This window comes from Glycine max, chromosome 18, assembly GCF_000004515.6.
Source record: "Glycine max cultivar Williams 82 chromosome 18, Glycine_max_v4.0, whole genome shotgun sequence".
NCBI lineage: Eukaryota > Viridiplantae > Streptophyta > Magnoliopsida > Fabales > Fabaceae > Glycine > Glycine max.
In genome coordinates, this window is record NC_038254.2 from 9,058,274 (window position 1) to 9,078,883 (window position 20,610).

General features: G+C 28.8%; 2 protein-coding genes across 2 annotated transcripts; both read left to right on the top strand.

Annotated features, from left to right (window-relative positions):
* Window positions 1-353: 353 nt before the first annotated feature.
* Window positions 354-4,403, top strand: LOC106796863 (probable magnesium transporter NIPA4). The gene is made up of 6 exons (XM_041011758.1): window positions 354-576; window positions 1,073-1,129; window positions 3,035-3,144; window positions 3,243-3,380; window positions 3,708-3,800; window positions 4,359-4,403. The coding sequence occupies exons 1-6, from the start codon at window positions 354-356 to the stop codon at window positions 4,401-4,403; spliced, it is 666 nt and encodes a 221-aa protein (XP_040867692.1).
* A 6,012-nt stretch (window positions 4,404-10,415) lies between these two features.
* Window positions 10,416-18,255, top strand: LOC100816745 (phenylacetaldehyde reductase). The gene is made up of 6 exons (XM_006602122.4): window positions 10,416-10,624; window positions 12,419-12,588; window positions 13,390-13,581; window positions 15,725-15,887; window positions 16,870-17,056; window positions 17,909-18,255. Exons 1-6 carry the CDS (start codon window positions 10,504-10,506, stop codon window positions 18,051-18,053), a joined length of 978 nt encoding a protein of 325 aa, XP_006602185.1. The 5' UTR covers window positions 10,416-10,503; the 3' UTR covers window positions 18,054-18,255.
* Window positions 18,256-20,610: the final 2,355 nt, after the last annotated feature.

The window sequence follows — 20,610 nt, forward strand, 5'->3', positions numbered from 1 at the left end:
TAATTTGTGCACAAGTGTTCAACCTTGTAAGAAATCAAAGTTGCCACATGCTACCATTTTTAAGGCCCGACAATCATACAAACGGTGCATAGCAGACACATTTAAGAATTTCCCAGCATCATCCCTGCCACTAATTGAGACCTTTCTCACAATAGACCTAGCGGAACGTCAAACTGCCGCAGCTGCTTTGCATACTGAAGTAAGATAATAATTTAATCACTAAATTAATCATGTAAAATTAATTATTTTTTCTATTTTTTAAATATATAAATAGAATTGCTACATCTACTTGATTGTTCCCTTGTTGTCATGTTTTAATTGTTAAATAGAATAAGTAATTCACTGCCAACAAAATGAGTGTGGTGGTAAGCAAGGAATGGGGTACACTACTTCATGTGGTGGCAGGAACAGACCAAGTTCACTTTGTGGATCTGCTGGTTAAATTACTGAACCCTAATGACCTAGAACTGCAAAATTTCAACAGAAACATGGCGTTTTGCTATTCTGCTGCATCTGGAAACCTGTACATTGCTTCTCTGATGATCAAGAAAAATGCAGGCCTACCGAAAATTCAGGGTAGAGAATGAGCCACTCCTCTATACATGGCTGGCCGGCACTGCTTCAAGAGAATTATTTTACTCTTTCAATTTCTTCTTTAACAAAACAAAGAGTTAATTAAATCTGACAATTGTTATTTATACCTCCAATTATAATAATGTACCTTTATTTTATATGTTTTTTTAAAATATTCTTTTTCTATAAATTATGTTTTTTAAATGTTTTAAAATTTTAACAAATTCTTAGAAGTACGTTATGGAAGTATTAAAATTTTAAATTCTGAGAAGTAGTTTATGGATCTCTTTTCTTTGATTTATTTAATTTACTCTACAAAATAGTTGTTGCCTAATGTTTCTGTATCTCTAGCATTTGTTCTTTCTGTTAGGATGAATATAATATAAGTCAGTGCACTTGTATTATCGTGTGTTGTTAATAGTTTTTATTTTTTTGGTTCATTGTCTCCCTGATGGATCATGTGCAATAGTGACTGACTATCCAAAATTATATCTGACAGGAAGTGGAGGTTATTCTTACTTGTATGAGCCGCTTTGGTGGGTGGGAATGATAACAAGTGAGTAATACATATTATTCTATTTGGTTTTGGAATGACAAATGAATTGAATGTATTGTTGATTTTTCCTTTCCCAAGTGTACCCCTTGAGCTCCTGCCTTTTTTTATATATATTTTATAGTTATTTTACAAGTGCAGAAAGTAATGTAGTTACTATACTTCTGTAGACTATAGATTGAGTTCTATGTAGAACCTTAACAAATCCAAAGAGGGGCACTCATCTGTATGTTTTCCCCTTCATCCATGTATAATCCATCTTTCTGCTACTTATTATCCAAATTTATGCATTGCACAAAGCTTGTACCTTCATCCTAACTTATTCTTTTATATCCTTTGTTTTGCTTCACATATTTTCCAAGGGAATATCTCAACATGGACACAAAGGGCATATAAAGATGTTATGCTATGAGTTGCATATACTATTAAGTGGATTAAAATTTCTATTATAATTTTGTAACACATTTGCAATTTCAACCGTGCTTATAGGATAAATAAATATTTTTATATAACTAAAATTTATTATGAATGAATTTTTTAATATATATACTATATTTTTAATTTACCATAAAAATAAATTCCATTTTTTATTATTGAAATTTCTTTTAAAAATAAACATGAAAATAGTAAATTGAAAGAGATAAATAAATAGTTAAAAAAAAGTATAAAAAGGAAAAGTGGTTTGAAATAATCGATATATAAATCTTTTGGAATATTAATTAAACCAAATAAAAATTGAAATTAAAATTAAGAAGTATATTTAAAAGAAGAAAATATTAAAAAAATAAAATTAAATGAATATATACAATATAATATATAGATGAAATTCTGTCTTTATCTTATACTCCGATCCAGACAAGTTACAATAATCTCAAACCGCAACATCTATCAGAATTTGTTTATACTTGACAACATGATTATGCTTCTTTCCATTTTTTCCATGACACAAGAATATAATTTAACGACTAACCAAGAACATAATCTTTCTACTGCAGCATTTCTCTTTTGTGCAACTTTGGTAATAACAGGTACTTTTATCCTTATCTTCCACTTCATTCCTCTCTATGTTTTAAAAAAAATGAAAAATTAAAAGTTATTAATACAAATAATTTAATAGTTGAATCTCTTGATCAATCTTGAGTTAGATGTTTAGTTTAAACATAAAGTGATAACTATATCCCACAAACAAATCAATCTTCTTGGTTATACTAAAAATAATATTTTTAAAATGGGTAAAAAGTAATTTATTTATGAAACGTATGCTTGCGTATTCGTCCATAGGTCAAATCGGATATGTAATTATTGGATAAGAGATTTTGATTTCATTTCTTTAAAGTTTTAAAATATATACCATCTATTGTATCCTTTATATATATATATAATAGGATAAATAAATATTTTTATATAACTAAAATTTATTATGAATGAATTTTTTAATATATATACTATATTTTTAAATTACCATAAAAATAAATGCCATTTTTTATTATTGAAATTTCTTTTAAAAATAAAGATGAAAATAGTAAATTGAAAGAGATAAATAAATAGTTAAAAAAAAGTATAAAAAGGAAAAGTGGTTTGAAATAATTGATATATAAATCTTTTGGACTATTAATTAAACCAAATAAAATTTGAAATTAAAATTAAGAAGTATATTTAAAAGAAGCAAATATTAAAAAAATAAAATTAAATGAATATATACAATATAATATATAGATGAAATTTTGTCTTATCTTATACTCCGATCCAGACAAGTTACAATAATCTCAAACCGCAACATCTATCAGAATTTGTTTCTACTTGACAACATGATTATGCTTCTTTCCATTTTTGCCACGACACAAGAACATAATTTAACGACTAACCAAGAACATAATTTTTCTACTGCAGCATTTCTGTTTTATGCAGCTTTGGTAATAACAGTTACTTTTATCCTTATCTTCCACTTCATTCCTCTCTATGGCCAGACACACATAATGGTTTATATCGGTGTTTATTCCCTTATAGGTTCTATAACGGTATGTCTCATTATGTAGTCATTGATGACTTTCTAATAGTATTTGTATCCCCTTGTTATTCCCCCCTGTATTTGTATTGTAAGGTTTTCCTTTGACAGGTTATGAGTGTTAAGGCTCTTGGAATTGTCATAAAGTTAACAATGTCTGGGATGAATCAGCTAATTTACCCTCAAACTTGGGCATTCTCTCTAGTTGTAATTGTTTGTGTTCTTACCCAAATGAATTATTTAAATAAGGTACAGTAGTTTTCCTTGGCCAATCCAAACTATTTCTTGTTAGACTCTCGAGTTTGACAAACTTGAGTTTAGGTATTTGGATGGTTTATTATGTGAACAAGTTCATTTTCTCTTTGGCTTTAAACTTGGATATGCTGGATTAGGATAAAACTATATGTTTAGTTGGTGTTGGATGTTCATTTGTCATGATTATGCTACTTACTAGTATTATGCAATTACTTTTACATATTGTCACCATTTTTTTGGGGGGTGGGGGGGAGGGTTGATGAATAGTTTTTTCTGCTTTATAATTCATGTGATAATATTTTTTTTCATTTCTACAATCAGGCAGTGGATACTTTTAATGCGGCAGTGGTATCTCCCATATATTATGTTATGTTCACAGCATTTACCATTGTGGCTAGTGTTATTATGTTTAAGGTGAGTTTTGTTACCTAACTAGTATAGTTAGACACTTCATTACTCTAATTTTAAGATTGTATAAATTGTGTTAAAATAATTCGGATTGATTGTATATTGTATAATCTGTGTTTGTTAAGGCAATGCTTAATATCATTTTGTTTTGGTGTTGCCACAAGATCTTCAATGATACTTGTATGCTGCTTGTTGCCAATATTTATCTAGTACCTAATTTTATTTGCTAGTCAAAGTATCATGTATTTATGCAAATGAACTGCATATACCTGTGTAATGAACTGCTTGCAAATGAAGTGTGAGAGGTGAATGCTTTTATGAAAATAGTTTGATTACCATTCAGTGAAATCTATCAAAGTATCATGTAGTTATGCTCACAATTTTTTTAAATGTATTTTGATTTTTAAACATTTTATGTAAGTAATCTTTTCTTGCTGGTGTTGAGAAGAATATAAAATTGTTTGTTCTAGCATTTAAGAACTAAGTGATCTTTATTTTATTTTTATCTGATAAACACTCGGTGATCCTTATATCAACTTTTAATCAATGTCCTTGTTTGTTCAGGGATTTATTGCATATGCCCTTAATTATGGACTCATTACATGGTGAGGAAGGTTTTAGCACTGCTTTATGAAAGTTTTGTTGTCAAAGTTTGTAATTTGTGGACAACTTACAACTGAAGTTAGCAATGTTAGATATTCCATAGTAATTTTAAATTCTTGCAAAATTATATACTATCATTAATTATGTAAATTCTTTTATTATGTGATTAAACGATTTTACAATTCTTCAAAATGATGTAAATTCTTTCATTAATTATGTAAATTCTTTTATTATGCAAATTCTTTTATTATGTAAATTCTTTTGCTTCAAATCAATGTATAGAATAATTAAAACACTACCTAAAAAATTAGAGCTGCACCCAAAAAATTAAAAAAATATATATATTCTAAGACGGTTGTTGAAAAACCGTCTTAGTATGTCTCACTTTCTAAGACGGTTGTATGAATAATCGTCTTAAAAAGTTTTACAAACAAAGGACATACTAAGACTGTTCCAACTTAAACCGTCTTAGTATGCCTCTCTTTCTAAGACAGTTTTAGAAACAATCGCCTTAGAAAGTCTCACAAACAAATGACATACTAAGACGGTTGTTGAAAAATCGTCTTAGTATGTCTCACTTTCTAAGACGATTAGAAAGCCTTCAAAACAAAGGACATACTAAGATTGTTACAACATAAACCGTCTTAATATGTCTCACGTTCTAAGACGGTTATAGGTAAAATCGTCTTAGTATGTTTCACTTTCTAAGACGGTTTTAGCAATAACCGTCGTAGAAAGTTGTTCTATTAAACGGTTAATAAATAATAATCGTCTTGAATAAACAATACATTTTAAGACGGTTATTCTAAAAACCGTTTTAAAAACACCAGTCTTTAAAGACGGTTTCAAAACCATCGTTGTAAAGGTTAACACATTTTACAACACTGCGTGCTATGACGGTTCAAACCCATTGTAAAATGACCTGCAGAACCGACTTAAAAAACTTTATTTGTAGTAGTGTATCATTAATACCAATAACAGAAAATGAATAATAAAAATAAAGAAACTAAATATCTATCGAACAAGTTTTAAAATTTATTTTTGCCAAAAATTATATTATTTCTACACTTGGAAAACTTATACGTATTTTTCGGTCTATAATAAATTTTGTCCCTTTTATTCTACTACTCATTTTTCTCTTGACTTCGCGAGGGACCATGTTTATATTTATATTTATATAATTAAAATTCATAGTAAATAAGTATTTTTAAAAATAATTTATACTATAATTATAATTTATAATAAATATATATCTTAAAATATTTAAATTATATTTTTTATTTTCAATTAAAAATTCAAATTAAGATATAAGATTAATTTTAATTATTGATATTTAAAAAAATTATTGAAATTCAATTTAGAGATAGAAATAAAAAAAAGATAAAATGAAAGAGATAAATATAAAATGTATGTATTTTAATTTTATTATTATTTATGAAAATGTAAAATGTCAAAACAAAAAGGAAACCTTTTCTCACACGAAAAATCAAGCAGAGAATTAAATGATAAATATATAATTTATCAACTTTCAAAAGACATTTTACAAAGGAGTCTAGGACGTGAGATGCAATATCAAATTAATTCACTATGAACTAAAAAATTATGCATAATATTTTTACAATAATTATGAAAAAATTAAAAGCGTGCTGGAAGTTATATTTAACGGTCTGAATTTCTTTGTTAAAAAAATGGTACAAATTTCCTTTTATAGTATATAAATTAAACACATGATTAAGAGCATATTCAACAAGAGCATATTCAAAAAGTACAGAGAAACAGTCTAAAGCCAATGCTTGTCTCGACGTGAGAGAAACCACACGAAATCAATCCCATATACCATCATCATAATTAAAATATATATATTCTACGTTTCCCACACTATGCATACAACATAAATTTGTAAAAAATATATAAACAAATACATAGAAAAATAATTTTTAAAATGTATAATGTGAGAGACTTAACTCAATCTCAAAAGTTAGTTCAAGGAATGACACTTACCCCTCACTTATATATTCTAATATGTGATTATTTTTAACCGATATGAGACTTGAATTATTTCCAACAATAATATATGAACAAATACGTAAAAAAAAATTAAAAAACAAAGACATACAAAGAAAGTGATCAAACTCTAATTAAGGATTAGTGATTTACCCAACACTATGACTGGTAAAAATTGTTGGCTTCCCAAGCACTAGAGTTTCCTGTAAAAAGCATTCTCATTTTTCCAATAGATAGTGTATGGAACTCCCTACAAAACAAAACAAAAAACTTTAACTTAATAATTTTTCACATGTAAAGGAACATAAAAACCAATAATATGTTGGAATGCCACATTTTTAAAGTTCTCATTAGGCCATCTAGTTTAAACCATATTTACCAGGTTCGCAATACTCTTTGGTGGTGCTGGTATAGGTACACGGTACATGACCTTACAAACTATTAATAAGTGGGAGTATACATAGTTAGTAGGTATGCTGTTTAAGTTTGCAGTATGTTCTAAAATATTAAATAATTGATACATCATTAGCAATAAGCTAATTTGGGAGTACTGCTACCCTGATATCATGTATGCTATTTAAGTACTGCTACCACATTAGTTATCATGCCACGAGCGAAGTATTCTACGCCAGTGTCTAAAGTCGGCACAATTTTCTAAAAATTTTGGCTTACCCTTTAACCAAGAATAAGCCCTCTAGCATTACAAATGACAAGATTGATCCAGAAACCAAAGCCCTCTAGCATTGTCTTCACACGACTGATAAAAGATAAAAAAAAAAAAAAAACAATGCAATTCCTATTAAAATATATGAATGGTTTGGTGTGGCAATCAAATGTTGTGGGGACATAAACATATGGGGATCTGAGCTAGGCATTGAAATCTCATGTTTTCATCTGAGCTAAGCAATTACTACAGCTGACTTTTCAGTGAATGCTTTCTTTATATGCATGAAAATAAACTATAAGGAGAATATTCATAATTACTTCCTATGGATATATGCAGGAGAGGTACCATTGGAGAAGTAATTAAATGGCAACAAACCAAGATAAATGAACAAAATAATCACAAAACAAGAAACATCTTTAGAAATACAAAAACTGGAAAAATATAAACTGAAATAAAGTATAAGATACAATTATGCAAAAGAAGAGTTCATGTGTATTAATGGTTTAGGTTGATATTCAAACACAAATAATTGTTTATATGATTTTAAAGATAAATTTGTAACAAGGAACAAATTAATTATATTTAATATTAGACTCTGTTTGGTGTAAAGAAGAGAAATAAAGTATAACATAGAAATAAAAAGAGAAAGTGAAAATAGGTAAAAAAAAACAAAATGATATGTTAATATGTTTGATTGAAGAGACATAAAGAAGAAATGAAGAGAGAGATAAGTAAAAATTAGCCAGAAATAATATAATAATTCTCATCAATTTTAAAATTATTGACTTTCATTTTCTCACCTACCAAACATCCCTACATTATTTCTATCTCATTCATATTATTTCTCTTATTTTTTTTTCAAACACAACCTTATAAGTATTTTTCTCTTAGTTAAACTATGTGCTAAATCATATAATTTACGGATAAAAAAAGCGTATATTTTTTTTCCTGATTATTATACTTGTTTATTTCTTTCCTCTCCGCTAACATTGTTTCTACTTTTAGTATACTAAAAAAACAAGAACAAAAAACGAACCATTATTTTAACTTTCCAATAAGACAATAGCAAAATCACAAATAATTTAATCAATAAATTTTAATGAATTATACTGCTTTATATGTTTAGTTTAATTTGTCTAATAAATGATTATGTATTTTTATTACTTTTTTAAAAAACATTTTTTCCAAATATTATCCTTTACTTTATATACCAATAATAGCATTACATATAAATTTTCTTATTGATTTAATTTTTTTATATTTTACGATTTTTATAAATTTAAATAACATATAAAAACACAAATATTATTATTTGTTTTAATATATTCCGGGTGACACTTCTCTTACTCTTTCAATTAGACATTATCAATATTCTTTTTATGCATTTCACACGTTATTAATATATATTTTTTATCCTTGAAATTTAGTATTTTTATTTTTCATCCTTACAAAGAAAATATAATTTTAGTCATTACACATTGTATTTGTTCTTAAAATGGTTTCGGATAACACATTATTCTCTATTAAATGTGCTATATAAGTTTCTTTAATCATTAAAAATAAAACATACATAATTTAAAATGACTAAAACTAAAAAATACTTGCAATAACCAAAAAACTAAAAAAATTAAATTACCAGGGCATTAAAAACATATTTTATATTGTGGAAGTAATTCTCCTATTGAGAAATGCTAGTAATACTTTTTTTTTTAAAAGTTATCATAATTTATTTTATCTATAAATTAAATTTAATAATTTTTCTTAAAAAAATTATCAATAATTAAAAATAATTATATATGATAATTTAAATTTTTCAATAAAAATATAAAATATAATTTATATATTACTTAATATGAATTTTAATTATAATATAGTTTAAATTTCAAAATTATTTATTTATTATTTAGATTTAAATTATGTAAAAAAAACCATTTATGATATATAATCCATAAACTAAAATACTAATTTTTATACACATTAGAGTAAAATTATAGTAACACCTCCTAAACTTTTATCAAATTACACATAATTTCATCTTTTTATTTTCTTATATTAACTTCTCTTTTAAGTTTAAAAATATTATACTAATATATTTTCAAATGTTTGAAAAAATTATAGTGATATCCTCTCAAACCACTAACACTCCTAGAAGAGAGGTAAAAGTAATAGTTATTATTCCTATAATTACAAAAATCTTTAAAGAGTGTTGATTATGTAAATGTATGTGTATAAAGGTTTTGATGATGTAATGACAAGAAAACAATACAAGTTTTATTTCAAGTCCAAATCAAAATTAAGAAAACAAAAATCAAGAATTAAACTAAGTTTTTTTCAAGAAACAAATTACTTTAAGAAGTTTTTTCAGAAAATTTGAAAATTAAAATTTAAAAATTGAAACTCAAAATTCGAAATTTAAATTTAAAATTTAAAATTTGAATTTTAAAAGTTAATTTACCCCTATTAAGTTATTGAGACTAGGCAGCTTACTCTGTTATTTCTCTCAACTAATTATGTTTTAATACATCAGTAATCATAATTATGTTTACTACATTCTTTGTCAAAGATGGACAAAATATTAGAACGTTTACAACGTGATTACTTGAGTTGAGATGCTCATGAGCTATTCCAACTACCACCCCCCACCTTTTGTCGGAGCATGTACATACAATAACTGTTTTTTAAATAAAAGATGTCCACAAATGATGTCCAGATATTTTTCCATGTCACTTTAATAAGTGTTTTTCATATAAAAAAGTGTTATGTAATATATGAATTAAATATTTTTTACTTTTATAAATATGATTTATTTGGTTTAATTTTTTAAATTTAATACTTATAAATTTTAATTTTTTAATAGTCTCTAATGACTATTTAGAGGTGATATATTATTCTTTTTTAATTCTAATACTTACAAATATGATTTATTCGATCTCCTTAAAAAAAATAGAGGCGATATATTATATTTTAGTCACATTACATTAATAACTATTTTAAAATATAATTAGAGGGGATATAGTCAAAATGAATTTAGCTACAATAAATTGAGGGTGTAGATATTTTTTATACTATTACCTAATCGTAGATTTTTACAAATGATAAAATTATTATTTTTTATAATAATCTTATTAAAATTATAATTATAATAATTTATTTAATTAATAATTTAAAAATTTAAATAAAAAATTACATTAAATATGTGCCACGTTACATTAAATATGTGCTACGTTGATGCTAAATTATTATAAGAATTAATTATAGTATTTTTTTTGTGTAACAAACCCAATTACGTTGATCCTGCGTTTACAGGACTAAAGTTCCACAGCATTAGCCATTAGCACTATAAATAGAGAACACGCGTCAACGTCGCAGAGTCAGAGAGAGAGAGAGATTCACTGAAACAGAGCGCAGAAGAAAATACATTTACTAATCGAGAAAATGAGCAGCGGCGCTGGAAAGGTTGTGTGTGTCACCGGCGCGTCCGGTTACATTGCTTCCTGGATAGTCAAATTCCTCCTCCTTCGCGGCTACACCGTTAAGGCCACCGTTCGCGACACAAGTCCGTCACCGTTACTCTCCTTTTTTTTCCTTCATTTTTAGTTATTTTCATTTCCTTGGTATAATCATTGTTTTAATAATGTAATCATTTCATTATATATATTTATTATAATTTTATAATTTTTTCAATTTTTTTCCTAATATTTCTAAATTCTCATTTTTCTACTTTACAAATTATAAAAAGAGAGTAGAAAGTAGATGGATAAAATATAGAGTTAATTTTGATTCTTTCTGTCACTTGTAATTTTATTTTAGCAAATGTTAATAGTTAGTTTTGTTTACGAGAAATATTGAAACTTATGATCTCTTCCTTTTCCTTCAACACTGAAGATAGATAGATCTCGAGTTTCTGTCTCCTTCTAACAAAAGGTTTTTTTTTTTTTACAGTACATTGGTTTTTTTTAATTATTAAAATAATATAAATATTATATTATATAAATATATTTTTAATTGATTTTAAAAATACTTTTTTATTAAAATAATTTTAAGATAGATAGATCTCGAGTTTCTGTCTCCTTCTAACAAAAGGTTTTTTTTTATACAGTACATTGGTTTTTTTTAATTATTAAAATAATATAAATATTATATTATATAAATATATTTTTAATTGATTTTAAAAATAATTTTTTATTAAAATAATTTTAATATTTTTTATAATATTGACTATCATCTCAGTCTCACATCTAAATTTTATGTCTATTACATAAGAAATATATATTAATTATTTTTTTATTGCATTTTTTAATTTTTTTTAATATTATTAATTAATTTTCTCATATTTAATTAATAAACATACCAAAACAAAAACATCAACCACACGTAAATTTAACAAAAAAATATATACATTATAACTAAAAAATTATATTATAATTTTTTGCAATTTTTATATTTTCCCTTATTTGTATATATCTCTTAAAAAATGTATAAAAAAATTATGAAATTATTTTAATAAAAAATTATTTTAAAACCAAATAAAAATATATTTTTATAATATAATATTTATATTATTTTAATAATTAAAAAATCAGTTCCTTAGATTTGCATCAAAGTAATATAATTTGAGAATTTTTTGAAAAAATAGTATATTTTAAGAAAAAATAAGAGAGAAAATGTGTAGTTTGAGAAGAAAAATCTAACAAAATTGACAAGCTGCCAATGAAAAAAATATCAAAATTGGTTCCTGCATTATGATTGTTTTATTTCAATGATTAATAAATTATGGTTAAATTACTCATCTGGTCCTATAATTTCATTTCATGATTCTTATTTTTTTAGTGGTTTTTTTAATCCATATCGTTTACATTTTAATTCTAGTCCTTATAATTTAAAAGTTTTTATAATTTATATTTTAATTACCTTTTAGTCTTTACTATAAAAACAAAATATAAAAATAATCAGTTACAAATTAATTATAAATTATCAATTATTTTTTTATTACAAATTATTTTACAATAAATTAGTTATGAATTATTTGCTAATATTTATGTAATTAATTGTAATGGATAATATTACTCTTATTTTGATAATAAAGACTAAAATGAAATTAAAATATAGAATATGAGGACTAAAAAGATCATTTTTAAATTATAAGGACTAAAAAAATTAAAATATAAATGATATGAATTCAATCAACTATTTTCATACCTAGAGAACTACAAAAAAATTAAAATATAAATAATAGAAACTAAAAAAATAACTTTCAAATTATAAAAAAAAATTATAAAATTATAAATATCAAATAAGTAATTTAATCACAAATTATTAAAAGATTGAATAATGAATATGTGATGTGCAGGTGATCCGAAAAAAACAAACCACTTGATTGGCCTCGACGGTGCTAAGGAGAGACTGCACCTCTACGAGGCGAATCTTCTCGAAGAAGGTTCCTTTAACTCTGTCGTTCAAGGTTGCCATGCAGTGTTTCACACTGCTTCTCCCTTTTATCACAATGTCAAGGACCCCCAGGTTTCTCATTTTTTTCCATTTTTTTTTTCAATCTTTAACTACTCCTTTGATTGCTACCGTTACAAAAACTTTGTCTTTTAGTCCCTACTACTCTTGAAATATCTTTTAATCTTTGTGCAATACCATTTTTATTCTCTTTTAGTTTTTACACGTATCATATTAGTGCATGCTTGGATTAAAGTTTACAGACTTGAGTTTGCAAAAGCAACCCAAGCCTTGCCTTTGCAAAACATAGTTTCCAGGCAAAATTGTATTGTGCAAACGTACTTTTGAAGGTAATCAAACATGTCTTGTCACCGAGGTACTCTCCAAAATTACGTTTACTGTTATACTTGGATTTCGAGGACCAAGTGCCTCCCAGAAATTGCAGAGAAGAAGAAGATGAAAGTAGCGTATATTCTCATTCCTTTGAACACCTTATTACAAGCTATTTATAAGGCAAGGTTTTTAACAGAATATAGAACCCTCTAACAGAAACTTCTAATAGAATCCTAACAGCATTGGCACTTCCTAACTAACTTCCTCGCTGTGAATGCTTCATGCAGCAGGTTGCATGCTTTCCTTATGGGCTGTGCACGTAGCTTCCCATTCATAACATTTACACAAAAGTACCTTTTGAAGGGGTTCACCAAACATGCCCTTAATCATATTTGCCCCTACAGCGAGGACTAAAAGTCTAAAAGGATTGAAATGTTATGTGTAGAGTCTAAGAAGGGGGTGTTTCTAAGTAAAGTGACTAAAAAGGAAAAATCTTTTTCATATGGGTTGGCTGCATTTTTATATTTTTATTTTTAATTGCAGGCTGAATTGTTAGACCCAGCTTTGAAGGGGACTCTCAATGTTCTGAAATCGTGTGTAAACTTGCCGACGCTGGAACGCGTTGTTTTAACCTCTTCTGTTGCTGCAGTTGCGAACAACGGAAAGCCTCTAACTCCCTATGTAGTAGTTGATGAGACTTGGTTTTCCGACCCAGATTTGTGTAGGGAAGCAAAGGTATTCTGATAAACTTTCACTTTAGTCCAAGGTTTTTTAAATTAATATTGCGAAATATTGTGGACAGATGCAACTAAACAAGGTGGCTCAGACAGTTAGAGAGTAGTGTAAGGCACATAGCAGAGTGTGTGGAATTGAGAGAGATGTTGAATATGATGAAAATGACAAAACATCTTCTAGCTATCTCTGTTTTTTGGTTTTTGGAATAGAAACAGTTTTCAAAACTTATTTTGAGTGAGAAATTGATTTCTGAGAAGTATAAAATTGCTATAGGAAACAGTTTTTAAAACCAAAAAATGAGAAGGGAATCAAACAGGCCTATATTCTTTTGCTTGGTCTACTTATAAGCTAAGGAACCATTACCATGAACTTGCAACAGAAGACTCTATTCCTTGCTTTTCTAAGCTCCTAAGCTAAGAGTTGTAGAAGCATTGAAGTTGATCTAAATCTCCTGCTTACCTTTTTCATTCCTTGGAAAGTTTGCATGCATATCTCTTTTCTGTTCATTATTCAGAATCAGGAATTGGGATATATGCTTTCTATCTGAAAGGTCAATAATGCAACTTTCCTTGCTACTATTAGCTTCAAACATGTAAACATGTTTTTGTTGATTATTTGATTTGATCATGAATGTGAGTCGAATGGATTTCATGCACAGGGGATGCTTCTGCTCTATTAAATGATGGTAAGTGTGTAAACTATATGACATTGACAAAAGATGTTAGAAAAGTAATATCTCAGTATTTTTTGTGAGACTCATTATCATAGAAAAAATGTAACAAACTGTTTTTAGATATTTTCTTGAAAGATTCATTATCTTGTTCTCATTTTCTGTTTTTTATTTGAATAAAGAGATAAAATACTTTCATTGTAAAATGATGTCTCTTGATTTTTTTGTCACTCATTGTTGTAGGAAGAAGGTGAATATATTGATTACCAATTTAGATTTTTTGTTATTTTGTTCATATTTAATTTCATTTGAGTCTCTCTCTCTCTCTCTAATATATGTGTGTTGGGGGAGGGGATGTGCCAGTGTACTATACTTGGACTTTAACTGTGTTGGAGTATTCATGTTTGTCTCATGTCCAGTATTGGTGTTAAAGTCCCTGCCTCATAGGGCATTACTTCCCCAATGAAACATAGAAAAAATGGTAAAACTTTGAGATTCTGGAGTTCATCTTGGACATAAATATTAGAAACAGATGAAGTTAACGTGGGTGGCCTTAATCTATGTCAGAAGTAGGCTGGAATTGGTAACTAAATCTTGTGGTTGTTTTTGCATTGCCTTATGGTTTCAATTTTTAATCGTAAAAAGAGTGGTAGATATGACTGTTGGAAATTATAGGTGCTACCATTGCTGGTGGTAAGCTTATCACTTTAAGGCTTCATTGATTAGTGTGGAACGAGAATATGTTTTAACTTTTAAGAGAGCTAAAGTAAATTGCTTGCTTTGATATCCAAAGGACAAAATTAAGTTCGCAAAGTTCAATGGATGTATCTTTCCATTGTTATTTTGACAAAAGACAATTTAAAAGGGAGGAAAAGCATACCAGGATAGGCATGATGATTTCTTCCCAAACAAACAAGCAGATAAATATGTCTTTAAAGAAGATTATAAATGAAATATTGCTCTTTACTTCCACTTATGTGTGAGTCAAATCCTTCAAAGAAACCATTGGCTGAACACCATCAATAGTTTATATTCTTTGCTTTCCAAAGCATCTAAGTGCACAAATGCTGTTCACAATATAACTGATATTTCCCCTATCATGTTTTGATGTTCTAGCCTTATTGTATGCTCACTAACAGTTTGCAATTTAGATGTGCTCTTATATTTGGGTCCTCTACAGGATTCTGTAGTCTACTCAAAGCATCATTTTAATGTCATCTCTTGTGAAGATTAGTTCATATGATTAAATTGTGTTGGTTGTAATTTTTATGCACCTGTTTTTTTTACTTATTTTGTTGCGTAGATGAGCCACTAAGCTGCTTCTCACATTTTGTTAATATTATATGAGAACAGCTGCTATTGAGCTATAATGCTGATGTATTTTTTTAAATGTCAACAAAGTGTAACAATTTATCATGTATATTATGTTACTATGTTCTTCACATTTCTTGCCATTACCTATTTATACTTCAGAGGTGGTATACACTTTCAAAGACTTTGGCCGAAGATGCTGCCTGGAAATTCGTAAAAGAGAACAACATTGACATGGTTACTATTAACCCAGCAATGGTGATAGGACCTCTCTTGCAACCAGTCCTTAACACAAGTGCTGCTTCAATTTTAAACATAATTAATGGTAATTACTATTTGTACATTATGCTGTAAAATTTCTATTATCTGCTTTGTCTGTATCTGGATTACACAATGTTCTTTTTTCAACTGAACTATTTTGTGGATCAAACAAAATGAAAAGGTAAATAGACAATATTGAAACGAAAATTCAAATAGAATATGAAAAGGAGGGTTATAATAATAATTAATAAGTTCAATCTGAATGTACAATTGTACCTTGAGATATTAGATATGGGCATCTTAATCATGACAATTATTGTTGAGCTACATAGTATTACTATGTTCCCTCTTTGTAGCTTAATTATTGTCTAAAGTCAGAAGTACTACTGGAAGGGATTATTATTGTGGAAGAATGAAGACAAGTATGCTGAGTGATTTGAAGATGTTGTTGGGTGGGATTAGTTGAAGATGCAAAATCCACTCTATGGTTATAGCCCAAAAATGTGGGGAAATGTGATTTTTGTTGAAAGTAATAGGTTTGTGGCTTTATTTGGATAAATAGGTTACTAAAAGGATTTATGTATTCTGCTGCAATAACCCATGAAGCTATTCAGCGTCATTGAATCTACCATCAGCATAATCCATAACTCTGTTCAAAATTTACATGACATGTTGAAGCATGTGAGAATTGACAAATTTCATCAGATTAAAGATTGAAATGGGACATTTACTTATACCATCTCCAAACCAAGTTGAAGGAAGCGTAGATTCTTACAAAAGCTTTGCTGAAGTCAAACTTTAATTCTAATGTCAGCAACTCAGGAATGGCTGATTAAATTAACTTGACAGGGTGCATGGAAAAGTAATCTAAAAAATAGAGACATACAATATCTCATAATCATAGCAGTCATAGTCTACTATCTTTTTGAGTTATATAGTTGTTATTTTAATGAATATTAATAATTTCTACTTGCTTCCAATATACTTGATTTTCCACTGTACAAATCTTAGATAATTGAAGTAACAGTTCCATCGCCTTGATACAGGTGCAGAAACATTTCCAAATGCATCTTATGGTTGGGTCAATGTGAAAGATGTTGCAAATGCCCATATTCTAGCATATGAGAATGCTTCAGCTAATGGAAGGTATTGTTTGGTTGAGAGAGTGGCACACTACTCAGAAATTGTGAAGGTTTTACCTGATTTGTACCCGACATTACAACTTCCAGAGAAGTAAGTATAATTATTTTGATAATTTCAAGAATGCATACAATTCATATACATGAACGCAAATCTCCATCTGCTATAGCCAGTTGTTTTAGTGTTTTATTTACCTGTTTGAAAACAAAATTTAGTGTTGAAAATGAAGACATGAAGCATTGATATTAGTTGAAAGAAAGAATTTAAATTGGAATACATTATTTGATGATATACAAAACCTTTAGATTATATAGGCTAAGACAACATAACAGCCTTCCTAAACTAGACTATATATGGGGTAACTACCCATTTGTCTTAATTTACAATATCAATCTGTCAAAATTTACAACAATTACGATAAATTACTTTACAATTGGTGTGGGACAATTACTCCCCTTTTAGCTGTAGATTGGATATCTTATGGCTTGTTCGGACTTGATGAACTTTTGCTACATTTCATATGTTACTTAGCTCTCCTAAGACGTAGCTTGTATTTATTAGTGTATGTAATACTGATACATATTCAACTCTTGGTGCATATTTGAGACACATGGTTTCACCATAGTTATGATAATCTAATGACTAACACCTCCCCACTATTTTTACTTTTCCAGTATATATTTATAGTCATGCTAACATATGCAGAACTTTTCATTTGGAATTAATTACTGAATCTTATGTTCCTAAGATAGGGCCAAGTATAAAAACTTTGCATGTATAGGTCCTTCAAATGTTATTTTGTATGCAAAATATTTAGGTTATGGGTCCAACGTCACTCTTCATTCGATCTAATTTTGTGTTTGCATTTATATATTATAAATAATTCAAGTTTTTCTTGTTTTGATTTTTCTAATACCATTTTCTCTCTGTCAACAATATTATCAGGTGTGCAGATGATAAGCCATATGTGCCAATATATCAGGTATCCAAAGAAAAGGCAAAGAGCTTGGGGATTGAATATACTCCTTTGGAAGTGAGCCTCAAGGAGACTGTGGATAGCTTGAAAGAAAAGAAGTTTACCAACTTTTAATTTGTGATATCTCCTAGAGGAGAAAACGTTAATAATAGAAACCTTGTGTGGTTGGTCACTTGGCTTGTGATGCTCATGCTTCTGAACAAACTTACTATTAAATAAGACTTAAATCAAGATTGGTATAAGTACTGAAAGAAGCCATTCTTGGTCTGATTTGTACCGGTGACAATTAAGTTTCAAACATGCGTTTCCAAGTAAAGTTTGCATTACAAATTGTATCCTCGTTTTTATTATATTACTAGGAAATGTCTGATGCAACCAATGTTGTTAAATAACTGTTATGGTTAGCGCCATAACACTATAATGTGGCGATTTTGGACCCCTTTGCAATTCCCCATTTGTTATTTGTCGTTGTATGGCCGGCTGCCATAGTGCCTGCCTGCCACAACGCCCATGACAAAATTTCCCCTTCTTTTTTTTTATCATTTTTAAAAAACCCTTTTAAAGGTTGCTTCATACTTAAAAGTTAAAACATATCATACCCCATTTCAATGTGTATTTGCTCTTTCTCTCTCATTGGTCTCCTTCATATGTGAAACCTATGGATTCACTTGCCTTCTCTCTCTCTCTTTTTATCAACAAAAATAATATATATATATATATATATATGTTGGGTTGTGACTAAAATCCATATGGCAGTTAATTCGGTTATTGTTTTTCTTGTTCTGCCATTTTCTGATCCTTTGTTTATATAAGGCAAGACTGCTCTGTAATTGGAATGATCTTCCCTTTTGAGTTGCATCAATAATAAATAGCTCTCTGTTCCCTCCCGTGGATGTAGCCTAATCAAGGGTGAACCACGTAAATTCTCTGCGTTCTTTCTCTCATTTCTCTCTTTCATTTTACTGCAAATTCTGTGTATGACATATTGTTCTGCCGTTGCTGTTGTTCTTGTTTTTTCTTCATCACTTTCATAACAAACTGGTATCAAGAGCTCAAGTTGCGATCAAGGGAATTCAAGATTCTCGTTTGAATACGAAGATCAAGTTGTGCGAGTCTTGTTTCTGGTATCTTTCGCTGCTTCATTGTGATAAAAAAACACTCAAGAAATCATGCCAAACACAATCAGGATTAAGAAATTCAATGGAAAGAAAAGCTTCAATCTGTGGCGTATCAAGATGCGTGCTTTGTTGAAGGAACAATGTGTTTGGGCTCCTGTTGCTTCTGCATCTATGAAGAAACCAGTGACTTCTGAATCAAAAGAAAAGGCCTCTGTTTCAAAGACTGAAGAACTCGCGGAACAAGAAGAAAATGCTCACTCACTAATCTTGCTTTCTTTGTCTGATGAAGTTTTATATAAGGTTGCTAATGAAGAAACTGCAAGTGGCTTATGGCTTAAGTTGGAAAAGCTATATATGACCAAGTCAATCTGCAACAAGCTCTTCTTGAAAAGGTGTCTATTTGGTTTACACGTGAAATAAGGTACATCTCTTAAGGATCATCTTGATGAACTGAACTCTATTTTGATGGAATTAAGAGATATAGATGTTAATATAGAGGATGAAGATGCTGCCATGATTTTGCTAGCCTCTCTACCACCATCATATGAGAGCTTTGTCAATTCTCTTAGTGTTGGTAAGGAATTTGTCACCATGGAGGAGGTGAAATCCAACTTATATTCAAGGGAACTTAGATCTAAAGCACCTGGAAATTCTGAAGAATCAAATGGTTTTGGTCTTGTGGTCTCTAACTCTAACAAGAACATCAAGAAAAAGTGTTTAAAGGAAAGAAGAAGACTCATGTCAATCCAAAGGACATTTGTACTACTGTAAGGAGTCAGGTCATTGGAAGAAAGATTGTCCTAAGAAAAAGGGCAAACCATCTGTTGTTGTTGCCAAGGAAGGTTCCACATTTGAAAATAAGCATGTTCTCTCAGTTTCTGATCACCACCAACATTCTAAAGATCAGTGGATATTAGACTCTGGCTGTTCCTTTCATATGTGTCCTAACAAAACCTGGTTTGACACCTATGAAGAGAAATCGGGTGGAAATGTCTTTAGGGGAAATGATGTCTCATGCAAGACAGTTGGAATTGGCACAATAAAAATCAAGATGCATGATGGAATTATCCGAACACTCACTGAAGTTAGACATGTTCCAGAGCTGAAGAAGAATCTAATCTCTATAGGTATTATGGATGGAAAGGGGTTCAAATGCAACACTAAAAATGGGGTCATGAAAATTCAGAAAGGCTCTACATTAGTGATGAAGGGTATAAAGAGGGGTAATCTCTATATACTTCAAGGTACAACATGTATTGATGATGATCTAGTAGCTGTCTCATCAAAGTTTAATAAGAGCATACTGACTTAACTCAATTGTGGCACATAAGGCTTGGTCATATGAATGAAAAATGTATGATGATACTCCAAAAACAACAGCTGTTGGGAAATCAGAAACTGGATGAGCTTAAATTATGTGAACATTGTGTTTTCGGCAAGCAACATAGGATTAAATTTCCTAAAGCAATTCACACCACCTAAGGAACTCTTGATTACATTCATGTTGACTGCTGGGGGCATGCAAGAGTACCTTCACTAGGTGGTGGAAGGTA